At 50.4% G+C, this 26,709-nt stretch overlaps 1 protein-coding gene across 1 annotated transcript in view; it reads right to left on the reverse strand.

Moving 5' to 3' along the window:
• The window catches only part of Trpm8 (transient receptor potential cation channel subfamily M member 8), a 70,648-nt gene that overhangs the window by 23,169 nt on the left and 20,770 nt on the right, over window positions 1-26,709 (reverse strand). Inside the window, exons 9-20 of the mRNA XM_027956199.2 lie at window positions 23,352-23,454; window positions 21,847-21,965; window positions 17,776-18,066; window positions 16,176-16,271; window positions 14,426-14,555; window positions 12,945-13,090; window positions 10,271-10,383; window positions 9,739-9,955; window positions 5,151-5,242; window positions 3,948-4,089; window positions 2,815-2,986; window positions 964-1,141 (exon numbers count right to left, since the gene is read on the reverse strand). Coding sequence (XP_027812000.2) covers window positions 964-1,141; window positions 2,815-2,986; window positions 3,948-4,089; window positions 5,151-5,242; window positions 9,739-9,955; window positions 10,271-10,383; window positions 12,945-13,090; window positions 14,426-14,555; window positions 16,176-16,271; window positions 17,776-18,066; window positions 21,847-21,965; window positions 23,352-23,454 — 1,799 coding nt within the window. The remainder of the gene's footprint in view (window positions 1-963; window positions 1,142-2,814; window positions 2,987-3,947; window positions 4,090-5,150; window positions 5,243-9,738; window positions 9,956-10,270; window positions 10,384-12,944; window positions 13,091-14,425; window positions 14,556-16,175; window positions 16,272-17,775; window positions 18,067-21,846; window positions 21,966-23,351; window positions 23,455-26,709) is intronic.

Here is a 26,709-nt window from a genome sequence, read left to right on the forward strand (position 1 = left end):
GCTCCTTTTCACATGCGTTTAGCTACCTGAATTTCCCTCCTCTGAACTGCACGGTCATTGTCTCTAGCAGTTTTTCTCTGGGATCATCTTTCTATAAATTCAGGAGTTCTTCCTTTATTAGGAATTAAAAGCCTTTGTCCACCATATGCATCAAAAACATTCTCCCCAGTCTGTCTTTACCACTTCGTTTCAGCTCTCTTTTATCTTAAAAAAAAATTGTTTTATGAAACTAAATGTGTTTATTTAGTTTGTCATTCATAGCTTCTGGGTTTCTGGTTTTGACTGAAGGGTTCTGATCCACATCAAGCTGTAATAAATAATCTGTTAAATCTGTGTATTTGTTTGTAAACGTCTGAACTGGTGTGGCTGAAATACCACCTACCCTAAAGGGACAAGTCCCCCCACTGACACCACCACAGGGGACTCTGAAACCCTCTGGGAAGATGAAGGGTGAATGCACAACAGCGTTTTCTAAGTGTATGAAGGAGAACTGCCTAAGCCAATAAAGACATGGTCAGGTCCTGGCAGGTCCCTCTCAGCCTCATCAGACATGCGCCCCAGAGAAGACGCTCTCCGGGCTCCACTCCCTGAACTCCCATTTAAACTGAACCGTTTAAAGCAGCAACTGAGCTCCTGTAAACGCTAGAATCTACACCAGCGAGTCCCATAGAGCACAAGCAACCTCGGAGCGGAGCAGAGCTGCCCCCGGGGTCACCGTGGTGCCGGCATCTGGGCGCCCGGGGACACTGCTCATGGATGCTGAACACCGGGCCTCCATTTGTCACAGGTGGCTGGAGGTGCTCACCACTGGCGTCAACTTAAGGCTCAGCTCCTAACGGTGCTTTAAGTACGGTCCCTTTAAGGCCCCAGCCCTGAAGACCCTGCTCTCAGCCCCTCCGGGGAGGCCCTTGGCTGCGGCGCTCACGGCCCTCCTGGCCTGCCCGGCGCGGGGTGGGCACATACCCGAACATGGCGACCAGCAGGTTGACGAGCAGGATGTTGGTGGACAGCATGTAGATGCACACCAGGGGGATGGTGACCCACTCGGGGAAGCGGGGCAGGCTGTGCTCGTCCAGCTCCACGCACAGCGGCTTGGACTCGTTGCCGGTGAAGGTGCAGTGGGCGAAGTCGTACGTGGTACCTGAGCGGGTGGAACCAAAGGCCCAGTGAGGCCCCTCCGGAGGACCCAGGGCCCTGGCACACCGGGGACCCAGGACACGGTCATGGAAATCCAAGCAAGGGACACACCTCAGAGTCACCTGTCCCTCCACTCCATGCTTCCTGAGCTACCTCCCTACTCCTTAGGGACTTCACTGAGGTCAAGATAAAGCAAGGGCACATGCCCCATGGCCTCCACGGGTCAGCGGGTACCCAGGCACAGAGCTAGAGGTGCAGCCGGTGAGACACGCACAGGGGCTCTGAGGCCACAGACGGGGGCAGTCCACCCAGAGGGAAGGGTCTCTGAGCTGAGAGCAGAAGGCTGGGCAGGAGCCAGCCACGGGGACGAACGGGAGGAGCAGGTGCCCAGGGCGTCCCAACAGAGCCAAGGGCCTGCCGCGTGGGCATCACTGAAGACATCATCCCTCCCAAAACGAGAGAGCCAGATGCCCAGCGACCGGACACACTTTTTTTTTCTTTTTTAATTTTTACACTAAAACAGCAGGAAGCCATCAGACTGTTTTAAGCAGGGGACAACACATCAGACTCTCCTCATCTGGCTGCAGCGTGGATGGGGGGGAGCCAGAGAGGGAGCTGGGAGGTTGGGAGGAGGGTGCAGGCAGACAGAATGGGATGCTTAGGTTGGGCTGGGGGCGGGGACGCAGCAGGATGTCAAAGCATCTTAGAGACAAAGTCCACACAGCCAGCTGAGGACATGGATGTTGGGGTGGACTCAGAAGAGGGTCAAGAATGACATGAGGTTCTGGGGTGCACAGCTGAGCTCATGGTGGGGAGACTGAGACAGAAAGATGGAGTCGCCCCCAAAAGGGCAAAACAGCACACTAAAAGCCGAGATTGCTGCCCCACTGGCCACCATGTATGCTCCCAAGTGGGACCAAAACACCAACATGGAGGACCATCCCGAGGACAAACGCAATGGCTTATGGGAAACAGCAAGAACGGCGAGCAGACGGGATAATAATGACGAAGAGGAGGAAGAACCGTGTTTCTAACGTCCTGGAAGAGGCTCCAGCACAGGGGGCCGGAGAGACTGAAGAAGAGAGAGCCACAGGACACCGAGAGGTGCCACCAATCAGGGCAGGCGCTGGCTCCAAGAGGCCGTCAGCATCATCTATGGCGGGCAGACAGGAAATGATGGCTGGGCTGATGTCAGCACCATAAAGATGCTTCACACAGTTCACTGCCAGCACCAGCACACGCCCTGCTCTGCTCGCATGCGCTGGGTATGGGCGAATTAAGCCACCGGGCCACCACCGCTGCCTCCCCAAACCAGCTGGCACTGGGCTGATGTAAAAGTTCAAATTCCAGGTTCAGAGCAAATTTCTCAACATTGCTCTTTTTGAAACAAATAGGTGCCCCGTTACCCTGTTGTAGGAAAGCACAGCTCGTGAGCGGGGTTCCTCCAGCCGCCACGTTACTCTGAAATCATTCTTCAAAAGGTTTGAAAAGTGAGACGCTGGGGACAAGGGAGAATCCTGCTTAGGAGTAAAGAGCAGGTTTGGGGATTGTTTTTTCAGTCCGTCGCTCTGGCCCCCGCTCAGTGAACACATGGAACTGCGGTCAGGATCAGCCCCGGAGGCTGCCTCCCGCTAGCCTCCTCCCAGCCCCATCTCCACCTGAGCCACGTCGGCTTACCATCCACATCGCTGGGCACCTGGCCGAACATGGCCAGGTAGGGCTCGTAGATGACCGAGCGGAAGATCCACCTCCAGCGCTGCTCGTTTTGCCTCAGGATCCCTTGCCTGGCCACCCCAAAGGCCACCATCCACACGGCAAAGAGGAACAGGAAGAAGAAGACATCGACCAACTGCCAAGGAAGGACATCAGAACAGAGTCAGGGCCGAGCCCACGGGCTGCGGGGCCCGCAGCCTGGCTGTTCTCAGTTAGCCCTGGTCCCAGGGCCCTGAAACTCTAGGTCACCTGTGCTCACTTGCTAATTTTTAAAAATGGCCGGCATCACCTTTGGGTCTGGGGACAACGCTTTTCCAGAATTAAACCTGAAGGATGCATGTGTGTCCACCAGTCTCCAAACCAGCTCAGCACCCGCCGCTGAGTGACAGCCCAGCTCAAGAACATACAAAGACCTATGGGGAGGACCTCTCTGTGTCTAGACCTCACGTACTTGCATTCTTTAAACCCCTAAATTATTTCTGTAGGTTTCTTTTCCTTGGGAAACAAAAGCAGTTCTTATTAGACAAGAATGGACAATTTGATTTTTTTTAAGTTTTTGCACACACAGCATGACTTCATAGTGACTCCCTGCCTCAGATATGCTTTGAGCGAAAACCACAAGTTCAGCCTCAGTGTTGGAAAGGAACGTCCAGATGAGCTCATCCAGATCCATCTCACTGCAAGACAGACAGTGGAGGTCTGAGCCACATGGAGAATCAGCCTAGGGAGCCAGCGCCATGTGTGATTTCCCCTCTGGTGCAATGTGAGCGTGGGGGGTCCTCCCTGCATGTGTCCCAGGGTCTGAGGTCAGGTTCCCATCCTCCCCTCCCTGCCCACGCTCTTAGCAAATTGTTCAAGACTCCATTGGAAGCGCACTGTAAAGTGTGCATCTGAACATGGGTGTTTATTTCCTACTCCCAGCCGTCTCTCCTGGAAGTTCAACCTGGGAGACACCCTTCATGAGGACACGTGGAAGAAAGCAACCATCACTGATTGAGAAATGCAACCATCATGTTAGGGGAGAAATCCTCCTGTCAATCATTAGTAGAACTGAACGGAGCAAGAGAACCGTGGCTAGAGAGACTCTTGACTCTTACCATCCTCTGCAACATTATGATCTTGGGTCCTAAATTTCTGCTTACAGTGAAAATGTGGATCAACCTTAGGGTGAATATAATGTAATCCAGGCAGAAAATGACTCGGCCGGAGTACAGCGAACTTTTATTAGAAGGGTGGAGCCTATGGAGAGAAGGAGAACAGATTTGTGAGATGTGGACAAAGCATCACAACGTCGAGTTTTTAAAGTAACCAAGCGTCAGGGAGCGGCTAAGAGCCAGGAGCTGAGCGTGTGGAACAGGACAGGACCACCACCACTGCCCTCTGCCACGTGGGCGCCAAAGAAGGCCCCAAGAGCTCTGGAGGCTCCTGCCTCCCTGTCCCTGGTCCTCACGTCCTCCTGCCATCTTTCCTGGCTCACAGGGAGGTGTCCAGGATGATGCCAACCCCACCCCCAACCCCTGGACTTGGCTCTGCCAACTTCCCTCAAAAACTCACCTGGGTCTCCCTGACACTGATTAGCTCCGCCCTGCTACCAGAGGACACCCCTGTCAATACTGAGACCCTCAACCCCAGCAGGAAGGATTGAGGAAGAAATGGCGTTCTCGCCCCTTAGCCGTGGAGGGCAAGCACGCCGTCTTCACAGGGACAAAAGGGAGCAGGTTGGCTCCTCTGCAAAGTGGCGCCCTGTGTGCCTGTCGATGTAGCAGCCTCCCCTTTGGCCTGGAGGGACGTGGGCAACGGACCACGCCTGGGGCTTCCCAACCGCTTCCACAGGGAGGGCGGCTGGTGTTTGGCCCTCAGGGGCAGCGTTGGATTTGTCTGATGACGCATCTGGCTCCGGGATTGAGGAACTGTGCTGGTAGCTGAAGGACAGGCTCCGGGGCCGGTTTTCAGGTTAAGGTCACACGTGTCTTAGGTTACACACCCCAAATGAACCAGTAGCCTAAGGTATTCGGCATCCTCGTCACCCTTTATCTCCTCGGTGTGTAGTTCCCTCTCCCCAAAGCCTAGAAGGCCAAAAGGAAAGATCACAGACCCCCGGGAGGGAAGAGAGGAAATGCTACCCCAGGCTGCCCAGGCTGCCCAGGCTGACCAGGCTGACCAGGCTGACCAGGCTGACGGGGGCCTTTCCCAGTCGACTCCAAGCAACAGCCCCCATGGGCTCAGAGGGTCCCAAGAGTTTTTCTCCACTTTGGTGCCCACAATGTCGAAAATCAGGGAAAGCAATGAGGATGACTCACCGAAATACAATCCCTGCTATGAAGTAGAACAGCCCCAGCGTGTCCATGACGTTCCACAGGTCGGTAAAATAATTCACCCCGTTCATGTACCACTGCAGCCCAGGGGAAGAGACAGGTGTCAGCAGCCTGGGACCACCGTGTGCTTCCCGTCCTCCCCCAGGTCCGCTCTGTGCCAAGAGAGCCCTAACCCGCCCCACCACCCGGGGGACCCGAGGCTGGGCTGGGCGCCAGCGGCTCTGCTATTCATGTTGTCAGGAGGAAGGTCTCCTGGTCCTTCTGCTCCTTCAAGATGAAGCCACAGAGGGCGAGCACCACCTGCCTGGGCACCGGGAAGCACGGGGCCACCTTGCACGGTGAGTAGCCCAGTCACACACCTCCCAGTTATAGAGGGGCTACCCCTGCTGGGCTCGTTGTCGGCTTCCATATCCACGTAAGATTTGTCTGGCACATGACAGTAAAAGGCCTTAACTAAAGGTATGCAGGAGGAGACGCCTCTCTAGCCACCATAGACTGGATTTGGGGAGTCCCAGGGGGGTCCTCTAACCTGTCATCTGTCCTCCTACTCCAAGTATGTTTCCTGAGGGCCCACAGGATTGCAAGCCCTGGGCCAGCCTCCTGGGACACAGAGAGATCAGTGGGTGCAATACCGATCCTCAAGGAGCCCACTGTTCCATGGAAAGACAGGTGTAAACCATGTTAAAACCAAATGTGAAGAGGAGGGGAGAGAAGACAGAAGTCCACCGGGGAGTAAGCTCAGATAAGGGCCACCATATTCACTGTGCACACCGAAAAAGCCATGGCAAAGAGGGCCCGGAAGGGCGAGGCCCACTCATCTCTCCACCCGAGATGGCCGGTACTCGGGTCCTGCTTTGTACCCTGACGGGGACACGGAGGCCTGGAGGCTAAGGCGCCGCCCTGAGCAAGGCCTCCCTGTTCTCAATCTCCAGGCCCCTCAAGCTCCCACCGGGAGGAGTCAAGACGCACAGCCCACTTCCCAGGCACCTCCTTCCCCATGAGTGAGTGGAAAGAGCAGCTGAGTGGGCAACAGAGAAGGCTGCTGGGAACCAGTACCCGTGGGAGGCCACGGCTGGAGCAGCCCTGGATGGACCACGTGCTGGGAACTGACCACTGGGGAGGTGGCAGGGGTGTCCACCTAGCTGGCCAGCATGATTCCAACTGCAAATTGCTTTTCCTGTGCCTGGTGAGACGAGGGTCTGCCCTGGCACTGGTCTGCCCCTGCTCCTCCGGGACCCAGGTAGATACCAGCAGCCTACACAGCCTACACGACCTTGCCCAGGTCACCTTCAGAAGTCACCCTGGCCTTCATGCAAAGACACCTTAGGCCAGTTCCAGGGCTCCAGGAACCAGTGCAGGGAGAAAGCTCTTTTTATTTCTTCTTCATCATCATCATCATCATCATCATCAATGAGAGGAGGCCTCTTCTCTGATTGTAAGAGCAGAGGCAGACTGAATTTGTAAACTACCAGCACCGTGTTTCAGGTTCTCTCTCAGGATCTGGGGACACGGTGGGCCTCGAGATTGAATGGTGCTCTCTGTGAAGGTACAGGCTACTTGCCCCATCTTAAGCAAACACTCATGGTGCCCGCTTAGCAGAGCCCAGGTGATTTAGCAACTGTGCCGTGCTATTGACTGTCCTGGTTAAAAACCCCAAGTCATCACATCAGTATCTGCCCCCAGGCCGAGGTCACCTGGAGACCTACAGAGCAAGGCTCTTTGACTCCCAGACACAATTTAAATCAGGTGGCCTCTATTTTGGGGTTGTTTTCCTCTCACAAGTGTGAATCAGTTTAATGAAGACCACACCCGGCCAGCAGAGCCACTTCCTGGGGGAAACTAATCCCTTAGGAGTCCAAAGGCACCGGTTGCAGAAAAGAAGAGAAACAGCGACCCCAAGTGGCAGGTTCTTTAACAACAAGCCCCTCACAGCTACAGTCTGCGGACTCCCTGGATCCAAGGCCACGCAGCCGCCGTGGGCAGGACCACTGAGTTAACACAGGCTCAGTGTTGGATCAGGAACACTGACTGGACACCCTCAGTACCACCTACCCAGCACCCCCATTCTGGATGCAGAGGGTAGGGGCTCTCCGGCCTTGCGGGCCTCCCTTCCTCCAGCAGCCCCAGGGATGACTCTAGCCCACTTTCCCTTCTGATGTTCCTACCCCCCTGCCCTCTGTCCACTCACACTCCATGTCCCTGCCCTGAGCCCTCCTTGCTCTCAGCCTAACCTGCCCCCGGCCTTCTCCAAGCAGGATAGCTGCCTGGGTCTCCCCCCACAGGCCAAACAGGTGATTTAGTGGCTAAATGCACAGATGATGCTTGTATGGAGATGTCTGTGATCGCAGCAGTTCCTCTGGGCCAACCTGTCCTACGGTGCTGGCCCCCACTCAGCTCTCCTCGAGAGCTCCTGGAAGTGACCCCACCAGTCATCCCTAAGTGGGAAAGCTCCACAGGCACACAGGTATTTGTCTGGTTCATTCTGTACCTTCAGGGTCTCGGGCAGGGCCTGGCACGCAGTAGGTGCTCACTAAATCCTTGGTGAAAGACAGGACACATGAAAAGGGACTGGGCTTTCAGAGTTAGGCACGTCTCCCTGCCGTCCCAGCCAGGCCGGGCTCTTCCTTCCACGGCAAACAGAAACACGCCCTTTTCTCAGCTTCATGGTTCCTGTAGATGCCTAAGGACCTGCCTGGCGCTTCTGTGTCCTAATGTGACGGGAGCAGGGTCAGGGATGAGACTGGGGGGGGGGGGGACGTGTGAGAAGATGAGGGTGGAGGAAGCAGGAAAGCATTTCTTACTGTTTACCAGCATTCCAAGATGAGGCACCAAGGTCCCCTCCACCTGGAGGGCTGACCTGAGCACGTTGATGCCAGGGAGCACCTCCGGGTGCCCTGCTCCCTCCCAGTCCTCGTGACTCACTTCCCGCTTCCCTTTGCTGCCGCCACACAGTAAGTCAGAGTAGAACTAGGTACAAGGCTGGCCACTGCAGACCGCATGGACCGTGTGATGGGCTGAATCATGTACCCCAAATGGAAGTCCCAACCCTCAGCACCTCGGAGCAGGACCTCGTCTGGACGGTCACGGTGATGTGACTGAGTGAGTCAGGAGGGAGTCGGGTGAAGCAGAACGGCCCCCACCCAAAGTGACCGCTGTCCTCAGGAATCGGGGAAATCAGAACACAGACAGGCTCACAGGGATGTGACACAGGGTCACAGTGTTGCACCAACAGGCCCAGGGACAGCAAGGAGGGCCCCAAACTACAGAAGCCGGGGAAAGGAGCCAGCCCCGCCCACACCTGACCTCAGACTCCAGGCTCCAGAACTGTGAGCAATGAGCCCGTGCCACTGCAGCCACCAGGCCACGGTGTTTTGTCACCACAGCCTTACAAACCATCCCAAAGCACGACCTGGACAGGGCCATGGCCTCAGGAGGCAGAGCATGGGGCTCCCATGGGGAAGTCGGGAAAACGCGCTGCACCCCTGCAGGACCTGGGAGAGCTCCAGGAGACAGACAGCCCGGCAATCGGCCACGTCCAGCACTGATGGTCACTCAGCCCTTCCTCTTCGCCTCCACCCAGCCCCACCCCACCCAAACCTCCCACCTCCGGGCACAGGACCTCCCACTCCTCCCACCTGGCAGACATCATGGATCAAGATGCTCCCTGCTGAGAACAGACGCCCTCAGACTCTTCCCAACCCGGGGGTCCTGGAAACCACACACCCACACAGGGAAAGGCTGCTCAGACCAACGTGGGGTTCTCAGGGCCCTGTGACGGACAGGACAGCATCTTCTATCACTGGGCCTACTAGTCCCCAAACTGCAAGCACCCCGTACGTTCTAAGGGCCCGGCACACACTGTGGAGCCCACACATTTTGAGGCTTGGGCTCAGAAGGGACCACAGCAGTGGCGGCAACAGCAGCTCCTAACAAGCTGTGAGCCCCGATCTGAAGGGTTTCTCAGATGGCTTTTCCCACAGGTTCTTCACCATCAACATGATCTCTTTGAGAATTACTAACTAAGCACCTGCGACAGGTGAGGCCAGGGCTCAAGTTTTGGATTCAACAGTGGAGAGGGGAAGCCCCCAAACCGCAGATGCCCAGAAACCAACAAAAAACCAATCATCATTTCACACCGATTCCCTGAATCCCACAGGGAGCCCCTGACTTTGAAATGCTGTTGCTCTGACACAGGGCACATCATGATGCCCTTAGCTGCTGGAAAGTCCCCCCGATACCCTGCCACCTGCTACACTGCCCCCTCCCAGGGCGACAGTCACGGTAGGAACGCGGATGACTCCTGATAATGGCAGGGGCTGCAGACCAAGGTCTCTGTCCCTTGAACACCACCCCACCCCTGACTGACCCACCGTCATCGATTAGCCACAGGCAGAGGGCAGAAGAGGGGGCTGGCAGATCTCCCCAGGTCGCCAGCAGTTTGCGAATGCACCCCAGGTTCACGGGCAACCAGCCAGCAGGGACGCTGACGTCCTGACTTTGAGCCCCAGCTCCCCAGCGGCTCCCCTCTGCTGGGCACTAGGAGGACGTGGCCCGCGCCCTCCAGCCCTCCTACCTGCCTCACTTCATCACAGAACAGGACGAAGACCAGCGCGTACAGGACTAGCTCGGGGGTGTGCGGCACCGCGTGGAAGTCCATGAGCAGCACGTAGGCAAAGAGCAGGAGGAAGGCGATGTAGAAGACCACGTTCCAGGAGAAGACCACGAACGGGGAGGTGAAGAAGGCCACGTAGTGCCACAGGAGCCGCTTGTGCTTGTCCACGGGCTTCTTCCTGAAGGAGAGGCCAGACGTCATGGTCCAGGCACGCGGTGGAGCGGTCGGGTCCAGCCCTCACGACACACACACATCCAGGAAGGGACCACACAGGGCTCCAGGACTGACCCCGCCAGACAACTCCGCCTAGATAACTGACCCCACCACCCGCCGTCTGAAACCAGACTCGGGAAAAGCCTCCCTGCAGTGAACCATCCCTTACCCAAGAGCGCGCAGGTGTGGACGCGCATACACACTTCACACTCGCACACGCACACGCGCACGTGCGCACACACACACACACACACACACAAGGGGGTGCCCCAGTTCCTACCTGAAGGACACGAAGCCACAGCCCACCAAGGGTATGAGAAACAGACACAGAATGATCTTCCAGTTCTTGGTGTCCCGGGAGATCTCTCCATACCATTGCTTGGAAAGAAAATTCTACAAGGACCCAAGACAACACAGATTTGATTCACGCAGGTGACCTCTCTCCCAGCCCCCACGCCGCCCCAAAACAGATCTACGTTAGTATTCTTATAAGCTGCCTGGACTCGTGAGGGCTATGAGAGAACAACTTAAAATCCTGTTTGATTTTAAGTTTTCTTCTAAGTTGGGGTATGTGAGCTTTCAAACAGCCACGTGAGTGCGAGTTCAATACACCGATGGATCTTTAACCAGCTGATTCTCACTATGTAAGTCCACACCAGTATCCTTCTGACTCTCTTCTCTAATGATCACAAATTCGCGGGCATGGCCAACCCTGTCTGTAGGCCTCCAGGGATCCCTTTCTAGACACAGGCAGGTGTCAGTCTTGCAGGAAAACTAAAAGGAAATCGGGAAGGAAGAGACCAAGGTCAATGACAATCCAAGCTAAAATGCTCCCAAAACTTTGCCCAGACTGTACCGGCCCCTGGGGGTGGGGCAGGGCTGTTTCTCCAAGGTGGAAATTAGAAAGAGCTGGGGTAGGAGAGAGGGTGAACCTGACGACAGCCAAGGAACCCACAGCTCTCAGAAAAGAGCCCCACAGTGGGAGGAGCTTGTGGGGGGTGCAGAGCAAAGGGAAAGCTGGGGCCTCCTCGGTGCCCACCAGGAGGGCGGGGACTGGCCAGCAGTGCCCACAGCTCCTCAAGGAGAAGGAGGAGCCTGAGGACCACTAAACTCAGAGGAAGAAGAGGGCTTCTGTGACCCTCTGTTCAGGAGGGGCAGGCTGGACCCCAGGAGCAGCCCCCAGGGAGCAGCAAGTGCAGGTAGTGGGTGAGGACTCCCAGAGGAGCCACACGGAGGCCGACTCTACAGGGTCTCCAGTGGTCCCAGCGGGTGGAGCCCCGGTGGCCTCAGTGAGCTTCCTCCTCAGCACTTCGCGGCTGTCTGCCTCCAGGGACTCCCCGTGGAACGCACTGCCTGCCAGTCCTTGCTTGGGGGCCCACTGGATGGGCAACAAGGCAATGAGAGGTCAGACCTCCTCACTCCCCAGCTCCTGCTGGTGCCGAGCATACCAAGCCATCACCCTGTGGCCCCATTAGGCCCCAGTGGCAGCGCTGGTTGGCTGTCACGGTCACCAGCGATGGTCTGACCCCCATACAGCAACCTGACTGCAGGAAGCAAGGTCCCTTCCCCGGTGGAGCCACCAGGGACCCCGCGGGCCCAGTGGTGGATCTCCAGTGAACATTAGTGACCTGGCATCTGACCAAACCCTGGGACAGGAGCACCAGCCCGTCGCCCCAGGGACTCCAGATCCAAGACCCCAGAAAGATGGGCTGGGGCCTGAGAGGTCCTGAGCAGAGGGACTCTGCCCGGGCGGCCAGCCCAGCCTGCCCGGTACACCCCAAGCCCCGGCCAGCCTCACTCCAACCTCGCCCCCTGCAGCAGAGGCCAAAACAGACCAACGAGACCCTGAGTCCTCGTCCCAGCCCAGGGCTAGTGTCGGATCCAGCTCCCTCATAGGAGCAGGTGGACTGGCTCATAAACACTTGGCGAGACCGTAGGCTGCACGCGTAACATGTGCGTCGTGGTAGGCGACCCACGTAGGATCAAACCCAGCCTGCTGCTCCCTAGCTGTGCAAGCAGGGCATTCCAGAACCCTGAGCCCTGAGCCCCATCAGCAAGGCGGACACCACCTCCACGAGGGCTGTGATTCCAAGCGTGTAACGGTGTGCCTGGCAGTCACTCGCTCCTCCGCCCCTCCCGCCCCGTCTCACGCCCACACCCCTCCCAGGAAGCCTGGGCACCAGGTGTGGGCGGCTGCTCAGTTCAGAGCAGAAGCCGTCAGGATTGACTCTGCCCATTCATAGGTCTCTCTACTCGATCCCTACTGCCCGTCACTGTGAGAGTAACAGCTAGTGTGAAGCCCTTTCACAGTCTCCGGCTGAACCCGCACACACGCCTCCCCACAGCCACCACGCTCTCCCACTTGCCCATCAAAACCTAAGGCCCAACCCACTGAAGGTCCCCCACACACCCCACGTGTTAACGACTTAGTCCCAGCTTGGTGCTAGTGGAGGTGGTGGAATGTCCAGGAGGCCAGGCCTAGTGAGAGGACGTGGGTCTCCAGGGGTGTCCCTGTGAAGGGGACAGCAGGACCCCAGCCCCTCTTCTAACTTTGCTTCCTGGCTGCCGTGAGCTGAGCAGCTTCCTCTGCCACATGTCTCCCACCAAGGTATGCTGCCTCGCCGTGGGCCTAAAACCCGCAGGGACAACCGACCCCAGTCAGGAACCTCCAAATCCGTGAGCAAGGAAGCATTCTCTCTTTATGATTATCTCAGATATTTTGTGACAGCAACAGAAAGCTGATTCATACACTCCTGTACGCCTCTTGAAGCGAGCATCTCGGCCCCCACCCAAGGCAGCCCCCACCCAAGGCAGCCACCTCCCACATCATCCCCCAACATCTCTGCATTGGCTTTTATGTGGCAGAAGGTTAATTTTCAATATTTTTAAAGCTGCTAATAGCATCTGATGTCAAGGCCTATTTCTGGGCACCTAGCTCTGTGGCTGGTGTTTACCTGCACCCCAGGTTGGGCGATGAAATGCTGGTCTGTGGCCTCCACCGCCAGCTCCAAACAGTTGCTTCCGCCCCAAGCTTCACAGGAGTAGACCAGCAGCTGCTCTGCCAAGTCCTCGTCACTGCTGTAGCACTCCGTGAAGAGCTCTGCACCATCACCAGAGACGGAAGCCAGAATCAGGGCTGGCACCTCGGGGAGCAGCTGGCCCCCCAGCCGACCCCCAATCCAAGGACAGCGTGGGCACGAGAATCTCATAAAGGGCACAGAGAAGCCATCACAACACAGTCACTACCCAGCACAGAGCTTTTTAAGACGCACCACACCCTGCAGGGCCAGTGTGATAGTGGGTGTCAATCAGAGCTCAGGGGATCAGACACAGGAGCCTCCCTCGTTGGTGGGCTTTGGTCTCGGTCCAGGCAGAAGGACAGGAGACCCTCTGCCTCCCCTTGGCTAGCACAGACTCTCCATCCCCTGGGCTTCTGTGCTTTCTTGGTAAAATTTCTTCACAGATAAGTCACAGCATATAAACAATAGAAGGTGGAGGAAACACTGACTTGGAGCATTCAGGTGTGCTCAGTGACAGAGACCGCTGGGCAGAACCTCGGAGGAAATGTTTTAAAGTAAAAATACTAGAAACCATGGCCACCTGAGGTCACCTGGAAATTAATATATTGAAAGAAATGGCTGCACACCTCTTTTCCAACACCAAGAAGCTAAACGCATTGCTACGTTAGATTAGACAGTAGACAAAGGTGTCATGCAGATGTCACCCTGCAAACTTAAAGCTGTAGAGGAACAAGGGAGACACTGAGCAGACCCAGAGCTCTCTGCGGTGGATGACAGTTGCTCCCAACTCTCCCATTCGCACGGGGTCCTGTCCTCTGCCAAAAGGGCCCTGACCAGCTTTGATTAAGGATTGGATAGCAGAGAGCAGCCAGATGACCGGTCCCGAGGCATCCAGGAGAGGACGGCTCAGGAATGCCTGCTATCCCAGGCCGTGGCTGATCTCCCCCAGCCCTCCTGGAGCTCCAAGGCTCCTACCTTCAGGGACCTGCTCGCCAGCCATCACTGGAGTCGCCCTGTGGGACACTGAGGCCTAGAAACCCAACTTCTGCCTTTGCCATTAAAACCAACTCTGCATCAGACCCAGGGACCTGAAGTCTTCTGAGAGCATTTATGTTTACACGAAATGCAGACTCACTTGTTCACAGTGTCTTAACTATGTCCAAAAAACACCGTGAAACCTCCTGAGGTGTTGAGCTACTTAGGCCTGAGCCAGGTAGCTTTGCAATGGTAGTACTCAAGATTTTCACATTCACTCTTGGAAAAGTCCCAAGTGCCTGGAGCAGGAAGCCTGGACACTGCGTGGGTGTCTGCATGGGTCTGCAGCCTTCCGTGAGGCCAGCAGGGGGAGCCCAGACACTCCAGTCTGAGCCTTGGTCCACCTGCACCTCCCCTGGAGTCCCTCTGCTGTGACTTACCCACTGCGCGGGTCTCGTACTCATTCGCCAGCTCCTCTGATTCCCCAGCGGCATTGATGTCATTCTTCACTTTGGCCAGAGTCTTCAGAAGCTTGCTGGCTCCCAGGGCTGCCAGAGTACAGCCCCTGGTCTTTTCAAAGGGTGGAGAAACTTAGGTTAACTCAGAATCCCTTGAAGCGGTTGAGTGGACACTAATGGTGAACAAGGATGAACTCAGAGCATGAGCAGGAAGAGGCAAAGTCCCAACTATGTGTAACATTTCAAAGTAGAATTCGTAATGAGCACAAAAGAGTCTTGGACCTGAATATGGTCAGTCCTAAACAGGGCGACCTCGAGCCCGAAGCTACTCAGATGAAGAAGCAGCGCAGGAAAAGAAAAACATCAAGATAAATGCCCCGAGAAATTGCCAGTAAGAGGGGATGGCAGCCAGTCCTCTATTACAGCTTTGTCGGGCTGCACAAAGAGCCCCAAGATGGGGACAAGTGGGTAAGGACATAAAGGACCTGAACAATGTAACCAGAGGCCATATGTGTGAATTCAGTAGTCCACACCCAACCTGACGCTCTCAAAGTGGAGAAGCTGGTGTCACGTGCTAAATCACACATAAAATTCTCAATAATTTTTCCAAAGCAGACTTTTTACAAGCCCTATTTCCTCTTCATAAGGCAATAAAGCCAAAAATTAACTTTTTAAACTAGATTTCAAATCCTTACCAACTGAGGAAATATTCACACACACTGAGAATCAGGTGCCCACTAGGTGCCCCCCAAGGCAAGCCCACTCTCCGGGAACCACCCAACACACCTCCATCAACATGCAGCCCAGCCACGACACACAGCCATGACCACCTGGCATCTGCAGTGCGGGAGCAGTGACAGAGAATGGGAGAGCAGTGTCTGAGACTGGAGTCTCTGACGACTTAATGACTGTCACATGCTTGGTGCCTGGGAAAGTTTCTGTGCAAAGGGGCAGCAGGTCTAGTTGCTATGGTAACACCGTCCATGAGAAGGCTCCGTGCTAGAGTCTTATCAGCCTCAACTGTGTTCTCAGGCACACAGCTCCTGGGAATAGAGGAACTCTCTTGCTAGACAGCCACAATGTGTCACCAAGCTCCTGAACCTGCCTGCCTAACGGTAACTTTAAACAATAGACTTTCTTTTTTAAAAATATTTATTTTTTAGTTGTAGATGGACACAATATCTTTATTTTATTTTAAGTGGTGCTGAGGATCGAACCCAGGGCCTCACACGAGCTAGGCGAGCCCTCTACCGCTGAGCCACAACCACAGCCCCTAAACAATGGACTTTCTTGAGAGCTGCACAAAGCTCCTAACATTGCACATCGCAACTGTAGAATATAACAGCAGAATAAGCTTCATAATGTTGCTAACTCTGTACCTTTCATGAATACAAAGAATAATGCTTGTACAGTCTTTAATCTGATAATGAGGCACATATAAATAAAGATGGCTGATGTAATTCTTAGACCTGCTTCTCCATCAGAGAGTAGAGCTCCACCTGATCCCAGCCATTATCTTCAAAATCTGAGTCCGAAAAGTGAGTTTTTATTTTCCTAATCCCCATCGTCTCTCACCAGAATCTGCTAATTTGGCCTCACTAGTCGCAGCCTGTGGCCATTTTTTTTTTTTTTTTTTTTTTTTTTGGTGATGTTTTAGAGTACACGTGAGATTTGAGGTCAGAATTGTTACAACCAAGCATGCCTTTGGTGTGAACTCAAGCTGGACATTTACCTGTTCCCAAATGACTTTGGAGAGCTCCTTCTTGTTCTGCAGAATGGCCCAGATGAAGAGAGCTTGCAGGGGGTGCCGGGTAATGAAAGACACATCCTGGGAGGGGGCAGAGCACAGGGTCAGCTGTGCAGATGCAAATCACTTCAGGTGCACAGGAAAAGGGGGTCAGGAAGCCCAGGGGAGCGCCCTGTGCTGGAGGCTCTGTGGCTGGGCCATTGGAATAGCAGACTGACGCGATTTCCATCTCTGCCACCCTCCAGGGGGTGTAATTTGATGTGAAATCTTTCATCTATCATAAAATATAAAGTACAACTAGAAGAAAAGGTATCAAGAGTGAAAAAAAGTGCTAAGAGCAATTTAAAAACTAAAAGACCTCTGACAAGCCAGAGAGAAAGCAATTCCTTCTCATCATATAACTCTGTTTCTCATCTAGGGGGAAAAAAATTGTTCAGATTAAATTCTAACTTTCGTGTGGTTAAAGTTCAACTATCAGAACATAAAGTGTGCTTCTTTCTTTGGATTCTTATTCAAAGATTTGACTCCTAATACATCAATTAGAATCCCAGCTGGTCTTCAAGATTCAAGACCTGTCCTGATAAAAAACATATATATATATTCCCTTTCGACTTCTTTTCATGTTTCGCCAAAGTCTTAAATGCATAATGTGTAGTTAGGGGTTGTGCTGCAAAAAAAATTTCACATAAACAGTGTCCAAAAGAAGCTCTCTGGACACTTCGACTTCCTGAGAACACCTAGCTTCTTCAGATTTTTAACTCACACACACTTAAAAGTCCCAGAATTCCAAAAGATAATGACCTTGTTTGGGTTTCCCCAGAAGCAATCCCGAGATAAGAATTTGAGGTAAGTAGGTTGTTTGGGAAATGATCCCAAAGAAACCAGTAGGAAAGTGAGGAAATGAGACATGAAAAGAGAGACATCAACAAAAAGTGTGGAATCAAGCATGCTGCCATGGTGGGTACTGGAGATCCGCTCCACTGGGCAGCTCTAGAAGTTCAAGCAGAACACTGCCCCAGGCACGACCGGCCAGTCACTGGGCTCTGATCAGCGCAAGTGTTTAGCCACAGTCGCTGGTGCTGGTCAGTGGAACCCGGCCTGCCTGCACTTCACATGGAGGACCCAAGCCAGCCCAGGAGCACACCCACACACCCTTTCAAGTGGACACCTGGATTATCCTTTGGGAAATAGTCACTGTCCCTTCTATGCCCAGCAGTTCTTCAGTCCTTTACGTGGGCAGCAGGGAGGTACTTTAACCAGCTCATGCCCGGTAGACCAAGAAGTGAGCCAGCAGCCATTCGTTTGCCCCTGCTCCCCACTAACTGCCTTGAATGCTGCACCAAGCTTTATGATTAAGAAAAGCTGCGACCAGTTTAAAGCAGAGCATGGAGCAAAACATCAGAAAACTCACCAGATAGCATCTAAAATAAAGGCAGTAGAAAAAAATGTTATGTCAATCTGTTGGCCACCTTATGGCAATGAGGAGGGAGTAGGAAAGACAGAGATAGAGGTGTTTTTTTGTTTGTTTGTTTGTTTTTCAAAGAAAACTCAAAAAGATGGGAGAATTTAAGCAGACAGTACATACATGGAGTTCCACATCCAAATCGTCCCGGCTATTTCTGTCTTCCTTCCAGAAGCCTCTTCGGAAGTTTGCAACCAGCTTCCAGACGAATGTGAGGAGGGCGTCATTGTAGGAGTTCTTGGCAATCTGCAGGTTCCGATACACGAGGGTGCTGAAGTGGCTGGAGAAGAGCTCGGTGAGGACGTCATTGGTGAGGAACTTCTGCAGGTTCAAGCCGTTCTCCAGAAAGAGGCGGACAAATTTGGGCCGGTCCTTTATGAGAGCCGTGAACATGACCTCCTGAAGGTCCGCTGACTAAGGAGGAAGCAGAAAGCGCACTCACACCTTCCGTCCCAAAGAGGACACAAGGCAACAACCTCCCTCAGCCACATCATATTTCCAGCTGCGAAGTAAGAAGAACTCAACTCTCTTTCAACACATCACTGAATTATAGTTTAGACCCCTGGAGGACGCAGCATGGTGGATGGAGTCTGTGACACTGGCCCACTGCGGGCATTGGATGCCACCTGGGCTTCAGCTTGTGTGGAGCAGAGAGAGGTTCACACGGGTGGGAATTGACCCACCGTCTGGCACAGCAGGAGCACCCAGTTAGGGGTGGGTGGCAGCAGTGCAGCCGGAACCCTCTCTCTGGAGTCTACAACAGACACAGATTATCAGCCAACCAGTGCAGCCTGGGACCAACCAGTCCCCTGGGACCTACTGTGCTTCACACATGCCTACAAACCTTCATCTGGCAACCCGATTCTCAAACACACTTGGAAAAATGGGGTCCACGGAACCACATGCCACCAAGCCCGCATCTGCTCGTGTTCCATACCCCAAGTCACTGGAACACGTGGCAGTTAGACCTGATTTTTAGTTACCTTTATCTCCACTTTCTGAGCTCCTGATAAAACTAATACCATAGAAACTTACTGAGAATCTTAAGAAAAGTCATCAGTGTCGACTTCAGCCACAAGCCAGTAGGCTGCAGACTAAGCCAGCTCCCAGACACATTCCGTGTCCTCCAGAGGATTTATGGCAGTTTGGTTCCATTGTCAACATTTAAAAATTCAAAGATTCATCAAAATCTATACTTCCAGCATCAAGATTTAGGAGTGGAAACCAGACGCCCTGACAACATGGGACCCATCAGCTAGAATTCGGTGGCAGCTGCTGCTCCCAGGCACTCACACCCTAACTGAGTGCTTCTGCTGTGCCACAGTCTGGGGACAGTGCTCTCTGTCCCCTCGGTCCCCACAGCTCCCCACTGCTGCCCACCCACCCACTTCATCTGCTTATGTTTCTCGCCTGAGCCCTGATCCGGGTGAATATCTCATGCCGATGGCAGAGTTAATGGCTTTTGTTTCTGTCCAGTGCTGGTCTCAGAGGATCACATGTTGCCTAGAGAGGGAACCGTCAAGGGTCCTTAGAGTCCCTGCCCTGTGCATCCAACTGGGCTGAGCCCGGAAGCAGCTCCCCCAGGGACGAGACAGCTGTGCTTCCTCTGCCTCAAGGCAAGTGTCCCCTGTGCCCAGCGTTTCATATTTCACTCTAAACACGTTTCCCTTTCCACGAGTCAGAGACTGGAGATGTGAACAGTGGCTCTCAAACCCAGGGGCCTTGCTGAAATACAGACCGTGGGGAGTCCACCTGGGACTGACTCAGCAAGTCTGAAGTGGAGTCCTGTTGACAAGTTTGCACTGCTAACAAGTTCCCGGGTCATGCCACTTATGCTGCCACCAGCCTTGGGACACACCACGAGCACAGCTGGCACATGGGAAAGGGAAAGGCTTTGCCGTCAGACATGTCTTTGTTCCAACCCAATTTTACCATTTTGCAGCTGTGTGACCAAGGGTAAGATTTCTCTTTGAACCTCAGTTTGCTCTTCTTTGAAATGGGTGGCTGTGAAGGTGAAGTGAGACAGTTGGCAAAATGGGGTCCATCGAACCCCATGCCACCAAACAAGTACCTGCTCGTGTTCCATACCCTAAGTCACTAGAACACTAGACCAGATTTTTGGTTACCGTTCCCTGTATGGGTCAAGCTCCTTTCAGAGGTTCAAGTTCAGAGCAGGCCTTGAATAAGTCATCAGAACTTCCCCTCCTGCAATGCCCACAGAGCTCTGGTTTGTCAACCAACAAAAGGAGATCATCTTGCCATGGACCAATGTGAGCAGCAAATCAGCTAACACAAGGAGACTGCTTTGTGCACCATGGATGCTTAGACAAATACCAGCATTACTCCAAAGATTTTATGTTTAAACAAATATTTATACAGTGCTTAATAAGTGCCAGTGTTCTAAGTCCTTTAGAAGCATCGTCTGGTTTGATTGTAATGACAGCACAGTGAGCTAGGTAATGCTGTTATCTCCATCTTCAGACAAGCAAAGGTGTGCCGGTAAAGGTTTAACACCAGCTTTCGGAAAGAACTGTAGGCCCTATTTTGTAGTGTTTGCCAATTCCTATGGTGTAAATACTCCCACCGTGGCAAAGTTTCAGCTACCAGTGTCAAGTCAGTGACTGCAGAATCAGTAAGTAGACCACATGTAGTATTTCCAGGAGGCAGAAGCAACACACAGAAATAACCTCCAGAGCACAATAGTGGTAAATGCAGCAAAAGAATTAGTGTTGAGTTTTGATTGATTCTAAGCTTTGCTTTTTCGTTAAATTTATTAAGATCTAAGTTCACATAACTTGATTTTTAATGATAACTATATATAACAACTAACTCACAAAATCCCTAAATATTTAGCAGCCAGCTCTTTCAAGTCAGTGCAAAGTGGCTCAACACACCATTGTAGGAAGAAACTGAGACACTGTCCTTGCCCATGTCATGCAGATGAGCTGGCTCCAGAGAACATTCTCAACCACTGTGCCCTTCATGGTTAACAGTCTTTATCTGAGCTGATCAAATTAAGTGTACAATTCAATATGTGACTGAGTTTATGTTTATTGTACCATCTAAACTTACCAAAATACAACATTTCACACACAGGGATTCATTTAGGACTCAATTAATAAATCAATTTCTAGTTCCTAACTAAAGCCTGCAACGTGGAACAGGGCTTGCTACACTGTACAGAACAAATACAAGATGATATTTGCCAAAGGAGTGAATAACTTTAAAAATTCATGAGCCATTACTCTATTTGTACTGCCATCATTAAAACTGATCACATGGAATACAAATCGAGTCCTAGTCTTTGATTAAACAAAGGTCCGAGAGTGTTTTCTGAACCTGGCTGCTAAAGAGGAAGGATATGAGGTATATATACCTTCAAATCAATGCCTACTTGTAGAAAATTAAATAAATCACTAATGACTTCAATTAATTCAGAAGAACTTAAACTTCAAAGAAGCAGTCTTGCAAGCCTACAGTTGGTAATTATTCCTGTCAAGCTGAACTCCTAAGGCTGATTGAACTTTTGCTGTGCATAACAGGTCCCCACTAGAAAATAGGGGCCTAAAACACGGGTCAGATTTAAAAGCAAGAAAGGCAGTCTGCTGGACAAGATGGTTTTTATTGCATGTGCAAATTCTATATCCAAGATGCTCACTTGGCTCTGGGGATTCTGAGAAGCTGTAAGGCATTCATGGGGTGTTCTCAATCAACTCTTCTGCATCTCAGAATTTGACTAAGTGGGGGGGGGGTGAGCAAACACAGTGCTGCTGTCTTGATTTTGAGTCAAGCTACTTTCCAAAATCCTGCACCTGTATTTCCCATACTTCCTGCACCTGCATTGCCCATCCATCATAGCATTGCCCATGGTTATCACAGTATTTCTGGAAAGTACAAAATCCTGCACCTGTATTGCCCATCCACTTCCAACAGCAGATCTGCAGTCCCACACCAGACAGAAGGCCACCTCTCCCATGGAGGCTCAGGTGGCAGAGGTGGGTGGATATTCTGATGACACCCTTCAGCTTTACTGTCTCTTCACAACAAACCTATAAGTCATGTTATCATCCCGCACTCAGAAGAGAAAAATGAGGCTGGGCAACACTGCACCAGAACAGAACAACCCTTACAAGAACTCACTGCTGAGACCACTGTCCTCCCTGACCCTGGAGACCCAGGTGGCCCCTCATTTACCTCCCACCGGCGGTCATTGGTAAAGATCTCATCGCTGGCCAGCTCCAGCTGGTTCCACTCCAGCAGAAGCTTCAGCTGCCCATTCCAGTTGTCCTTTTCTTGCTCATTGGTGCTGAAGGCTGTAAGAAGGCAGGAAAAGAACAGGCAGAACAAAGGCCCACAGATAAGAGAGAGCAGAGACTCCACATGGCCGACCACCAGAGCCATTTGTCAAAGGCGATTCTCAGTCTGCTCTTGGAATCAGAGCCTCCCTCCATTGTCACTCACTCTCACCCACAGCCTCTGTGCCCTGAAGTATGCAACAAAGACCAGCTCAGACCACAGCCTCTCCCCCGCATATTCTCTCGTGTTGCCATAGCACACTGACAATTCCACATAGACTCAGATGCAGCCTGAGCTCTGCCTCCAGGGTCACGTCTGATATGTATTAAATCTGACTCTACCAAGTAATGAACCATATCACAACAGTGCTCTTCATGCCTTTGCCACATCTAATTTTTTCTACATCTAGGCGTCTATACAGACATAATTTCAAGTTAGTAAATACTATGATAACCAAATTTCTGGAAAGTACTAGAATGATTCTAAATGTAGTTAAGGTCTGATTTGCACATCCCGCGTGCCTGACCCTACTGTGTATGCATTCCTCTTATTAACCATGCAGCTCCATTCCAGATGGCCTGGGGCCTATTTACTTGAGATAGCATCCACTCTGATGGAATTCTAAGACAGCAAAGGCCACACAGGAATTGAATGAAAAGTTATTTATGTGTTTCAAGTCTGTGCGCATCTATGTGTAACTCTAGAACAAATGTCCACAGTTTTCATCACATTCTCAGAGGAGTCTGAAACTCAAAAACAATATTTCAAACCACTGCTAGAAATAACTTTTTGAAGAGTATTGTGATCATATTTTGTCAGAATTTTCATGATGCAAAAATTCTTATTCCATCAAATACATACATTCAAGGAAATTCCCCTCCCCACAGCAATAGTATTATATCTTTCCAACTATGATAATAAAAATCAAGTGCAAGATAATACAGGTTGAGTATCCCTTATCTGAACTCCTCAGAACCAAAAATGGTTTATACTTCATTTTTTTTCAGTTTTTGGAATATTTGCGTATATATAAAGAGATTTTCCAGGGTCCAAGAGTAAACATAAAATTTACTTAAGTTTTATATGCATGTTATACACATAGCCTTAATTTGAAGCATTTGTAATAGCTTTGTATATGTATGTGAAATAGCTTCATGGTATTATGGAATTTTCCACTTGTGGTATCATATCAACACTAAAAAGTTTCAGATTTTTTAGCTTTTTTAGATTTTTTTCATTTGGGATTTTGAAGTAGAGATTCTCAATAAAATTTCTTTTAAATAATAAAGTGTATAATAAGTTTATAATAATAATAAAGTTTCTTTTAAAAAGAAATACATGCTACCAAAAGTCACAGAAAACAACACAAAGCTAAAACTGCCCAAGGAGCTGTTTTAACTTACCTTTATATAGAGCATAGGAAATAGCATTGCTCACAATCTCATCCCCAGCTTCTTCCATTTTAATAACTGTTAACAGGTGAGAACTTTCAAGAATTTCTTTGAGCTGGCAACATTTAAAGAACAAAGTTGTCAATGAACTGATTTCAGACATGAAAAACATAAACTCTCTTTTGGTGAGAGATCTTTTTATTCCATATTTTTTAAATGTCCACTTAAAGCAGGTTCTGTATCTCTTTCTCTTATCTCCAACATCTGAACCCTTAGCTTCTGACTTCTAAATTGTAATAATGAGTCCTTGACCTCAAAGACAATAAAGTACTGGTTATATAAGAATACACATAGAAACTTCTATAAAAAAAAAGCCTACTAGGGAAGAGAAAGAAAGAGAGAGAGAGGGAAATATGAATATATGTGTGACCAACCCTAGCACATTAAAGATTTCAATTGTTGAATAAGTAAATAAAGGAGGAAAGAGCAAAAGAAAACCATAAAAACATCTGAGTATGGTCATAAAGATGTAAGCATCAGAAAAGGTTTAAATGCAAAAAAGAACCAAGGGGACTTGGTGATTAAGTAAAGAAATGAATAACTTTCTTTATTCTCCCTTGTGATCTTCCTATAATTTTAAATTTTTAATCATGTTTTATAATGAAAGAGCCTCCTTTTCAAAGTTTGGGAGCACTGGTGAGCCTTGTAGGAGCTCAGTGAGAAAGGGCTCCTTGCTTCCTGCTGGAGGAGAAAGAAAATTTGACTTCAGTTGGACTGAGTTTGAAGAGATGGTGGATTCTTCTGGCAGAATTTGGAAATGAGAACCTGGAAATGCAGATTTTCAGCTGGGTGTGAGAGAAAAGTTGGAAGATGGCATGATGTGAAATAAGAAGGATTCTTGAATTTAGAAAATAGGAGGTGAGCTTTTAAGGCCTCTATTTCCTGGGAAAGGTGAAGATGGAGGTCTTGGTTCAGAAGATACAATATCCAGATGTGATGAGAAAATAAATGAACATGGCAGGAAAACACAAAACATAAAGAGTTTTGGGGAAGATGAGAGCATGGAGGAGAAAGCCATCTTCACCATTTTTGCAGCCTTTGTTCAGGCTGAAAGAAAGGGCCCCAGCTAGATATGACAGGCAAAAAGAGGGATCAGTTTCCAAGATTATAGAGAACAATTCAGAGTGGGAATAACCAAAGGGTGAGATATCTTTTCCTTTGAAATTAAACGGAAGAAAAGAAAATGAATATGGATACAGAGCAAATTGGTGAGAGCCAGAGAGAACTGCAGGAACCTCCTAACTGGTATCTCCATCCCCCATACACTTTTGCCTCCTCCAATCCTGTGCCCCCACTACAGACAATTTGAACTTTCATGAACACAGTTCTGATCATATTGTCTCCCTGATTTCAGGCTTTCAATGGCATTTTTTTATACCTGAATAAAGACTAAAACCTCAAAACAATATACAGAGAGCTGGCTACTCGGGTCCCTCTGAACTCTTTGGCTTCCATTCACACTTCCATCTTTCAGCTCCTTGGGTATGTCAGACCAGCCTCTCACCCCAGGACCTTTGCCTTGCCATTCCCACCAACACAATTTCAACCATCTTCTCACCCACTCTCATCCTTCACACACTGGCTCCCATATCACTTCTTCTGCAAGCCTATCACAAAGCCCCACAGCAGGACCACCTCCCTTGGCACATGTCTTTTTATCATGTTATTTTTCTTCAGAACATTTATTTCAATTTGAAATTATATGCTGCATTTATCGTAATTACTCAACATAATTTTTTTTCAATTTCTTCTTCCTCTATGAATACAGACTATTCTGTTGTATACACAATTTTTTCTGTAGTGTCTATGCCAAAATATAGCACACAGTATATGCTCAATAAATACAAATTACATAGTTTAAAATGAATGAATAAACAATATCTAGATTGGCTGATGGATTAGGATACTACAGAAGATTAAGTTCTTGAGAACTTCAGGAGCAGATATGGGAGAAATAGTAGAAGAGGTATTAGGAGAAGAAAGTGTGGTCCCAGTAGAAGAAATATAAGGGATTTTTTTGGAAAGGTCAAGAAACCAGGAGTTCAGGCTTTGAGGTTGGTCATCCACACGATCAGTGAGGAAGATTGATCTTACCCAGGAAGATTGCTTCTATGCTTCACGAAATGTAGACATTCATTCACTAATAATACCACTTTTGAGCCTGGTCTTTTAGGAAATCTGTTTCCATGAAACCCTTTAGGAGTGTATAATTAAAATGCAATGATTTTCATTTTTGGTGTATGTCTTCTGATTGACATGATTATAAATGTATTTCATTAGATATGAATGTGAATTAGATATAAATCCCAGAAAGAATAATAAAAACACAGGGGTAAAATGTGCCTAACTTTTAGTTTAAGATGAATTGTCTGTGTTTTCTTGAAGTAGAAATAAGAATCCCTCAAAAGTGTTGGAGAACCCATTAGACAGCCTCTGTTCTTCAACATGACATGGTGCAGACCCCACATGTCAACTTGTACAAGGAATAAGAGGAAAGTCACTGGAATGGAGCTGAGCCACCTTTGATAGATAAACTAAGAGTTGCCTATTCCTTCCCCATGAATATCCTTACACTGACCACTGAATTTCTTCCACCCAACAGAGAACATTGAAACTGGAGATCAATATTCAACATCTTGCTTTGATACAAGACCGTTGGGATCGGTCTATTTATATGTTTATAACTGACTCAACCTATTCAGTTATGAGAATGTAGGGAATCAGTCAACAAGAGGAGGGTGACCCTTCCCTTCCTCTCTGCAGACTGCCACACAGGGAGCACCATCGGAACTGGTCCCCTGGCACTCTCACCCTTCACCTACTCAGGGTGGGGAGTGACACTGGCCTTGCCCACCCAGCCCTTGGATGCTTATCTTGTTGGGATCTGCTCCTTGCAGAGTGCTAGGGCTCTGGTCTGCATCTACCACCTGCCTTGCCTGGTGGGGAGGCCAGCAGGTCCCTGGTGCTGCCGTGCTGGGTGGGCCCACCTCTCCTACCTGGGCCTAGGCATAAGGAGGCCTGTGGTGGAGGCAACTGTCACCTCATCTTTCAACTCTGCCTTCACCACCCATAAAGCTGCAGTTTTCATCTCAATCTGATTCTTGTGTATATCTCTCAACTGGACTTGGATCAGACACAAGAGAATCTAAGTGAAAACTTCCATATAAAACTACCCATTTTAGCTTCTTTAGTAAAGTCTGGAAAATATGATATCTCAAGTAGAAATATCATATAAACAAACATTAGAGAGGCCCGACTCAGCATCTATGCCACTTTCCAGCCACGGGAGGAAGGTCCATCTGTGTTTTCT

This window comes from Marmota flaviventris, chromosome 11, assembly GCF_047511675.1.
Source record: "Marmota flaviventris isolate mMarFla1 chromosome 11, mMarFla1.hap1, whole genome shotgun sequence".
NCBI classification, from domain to species: Eukaryota; Metazoa; Chordata; class Mammalia; order Rodentia; family Sciuridae; genus Marmota; species Marmota flaviventris.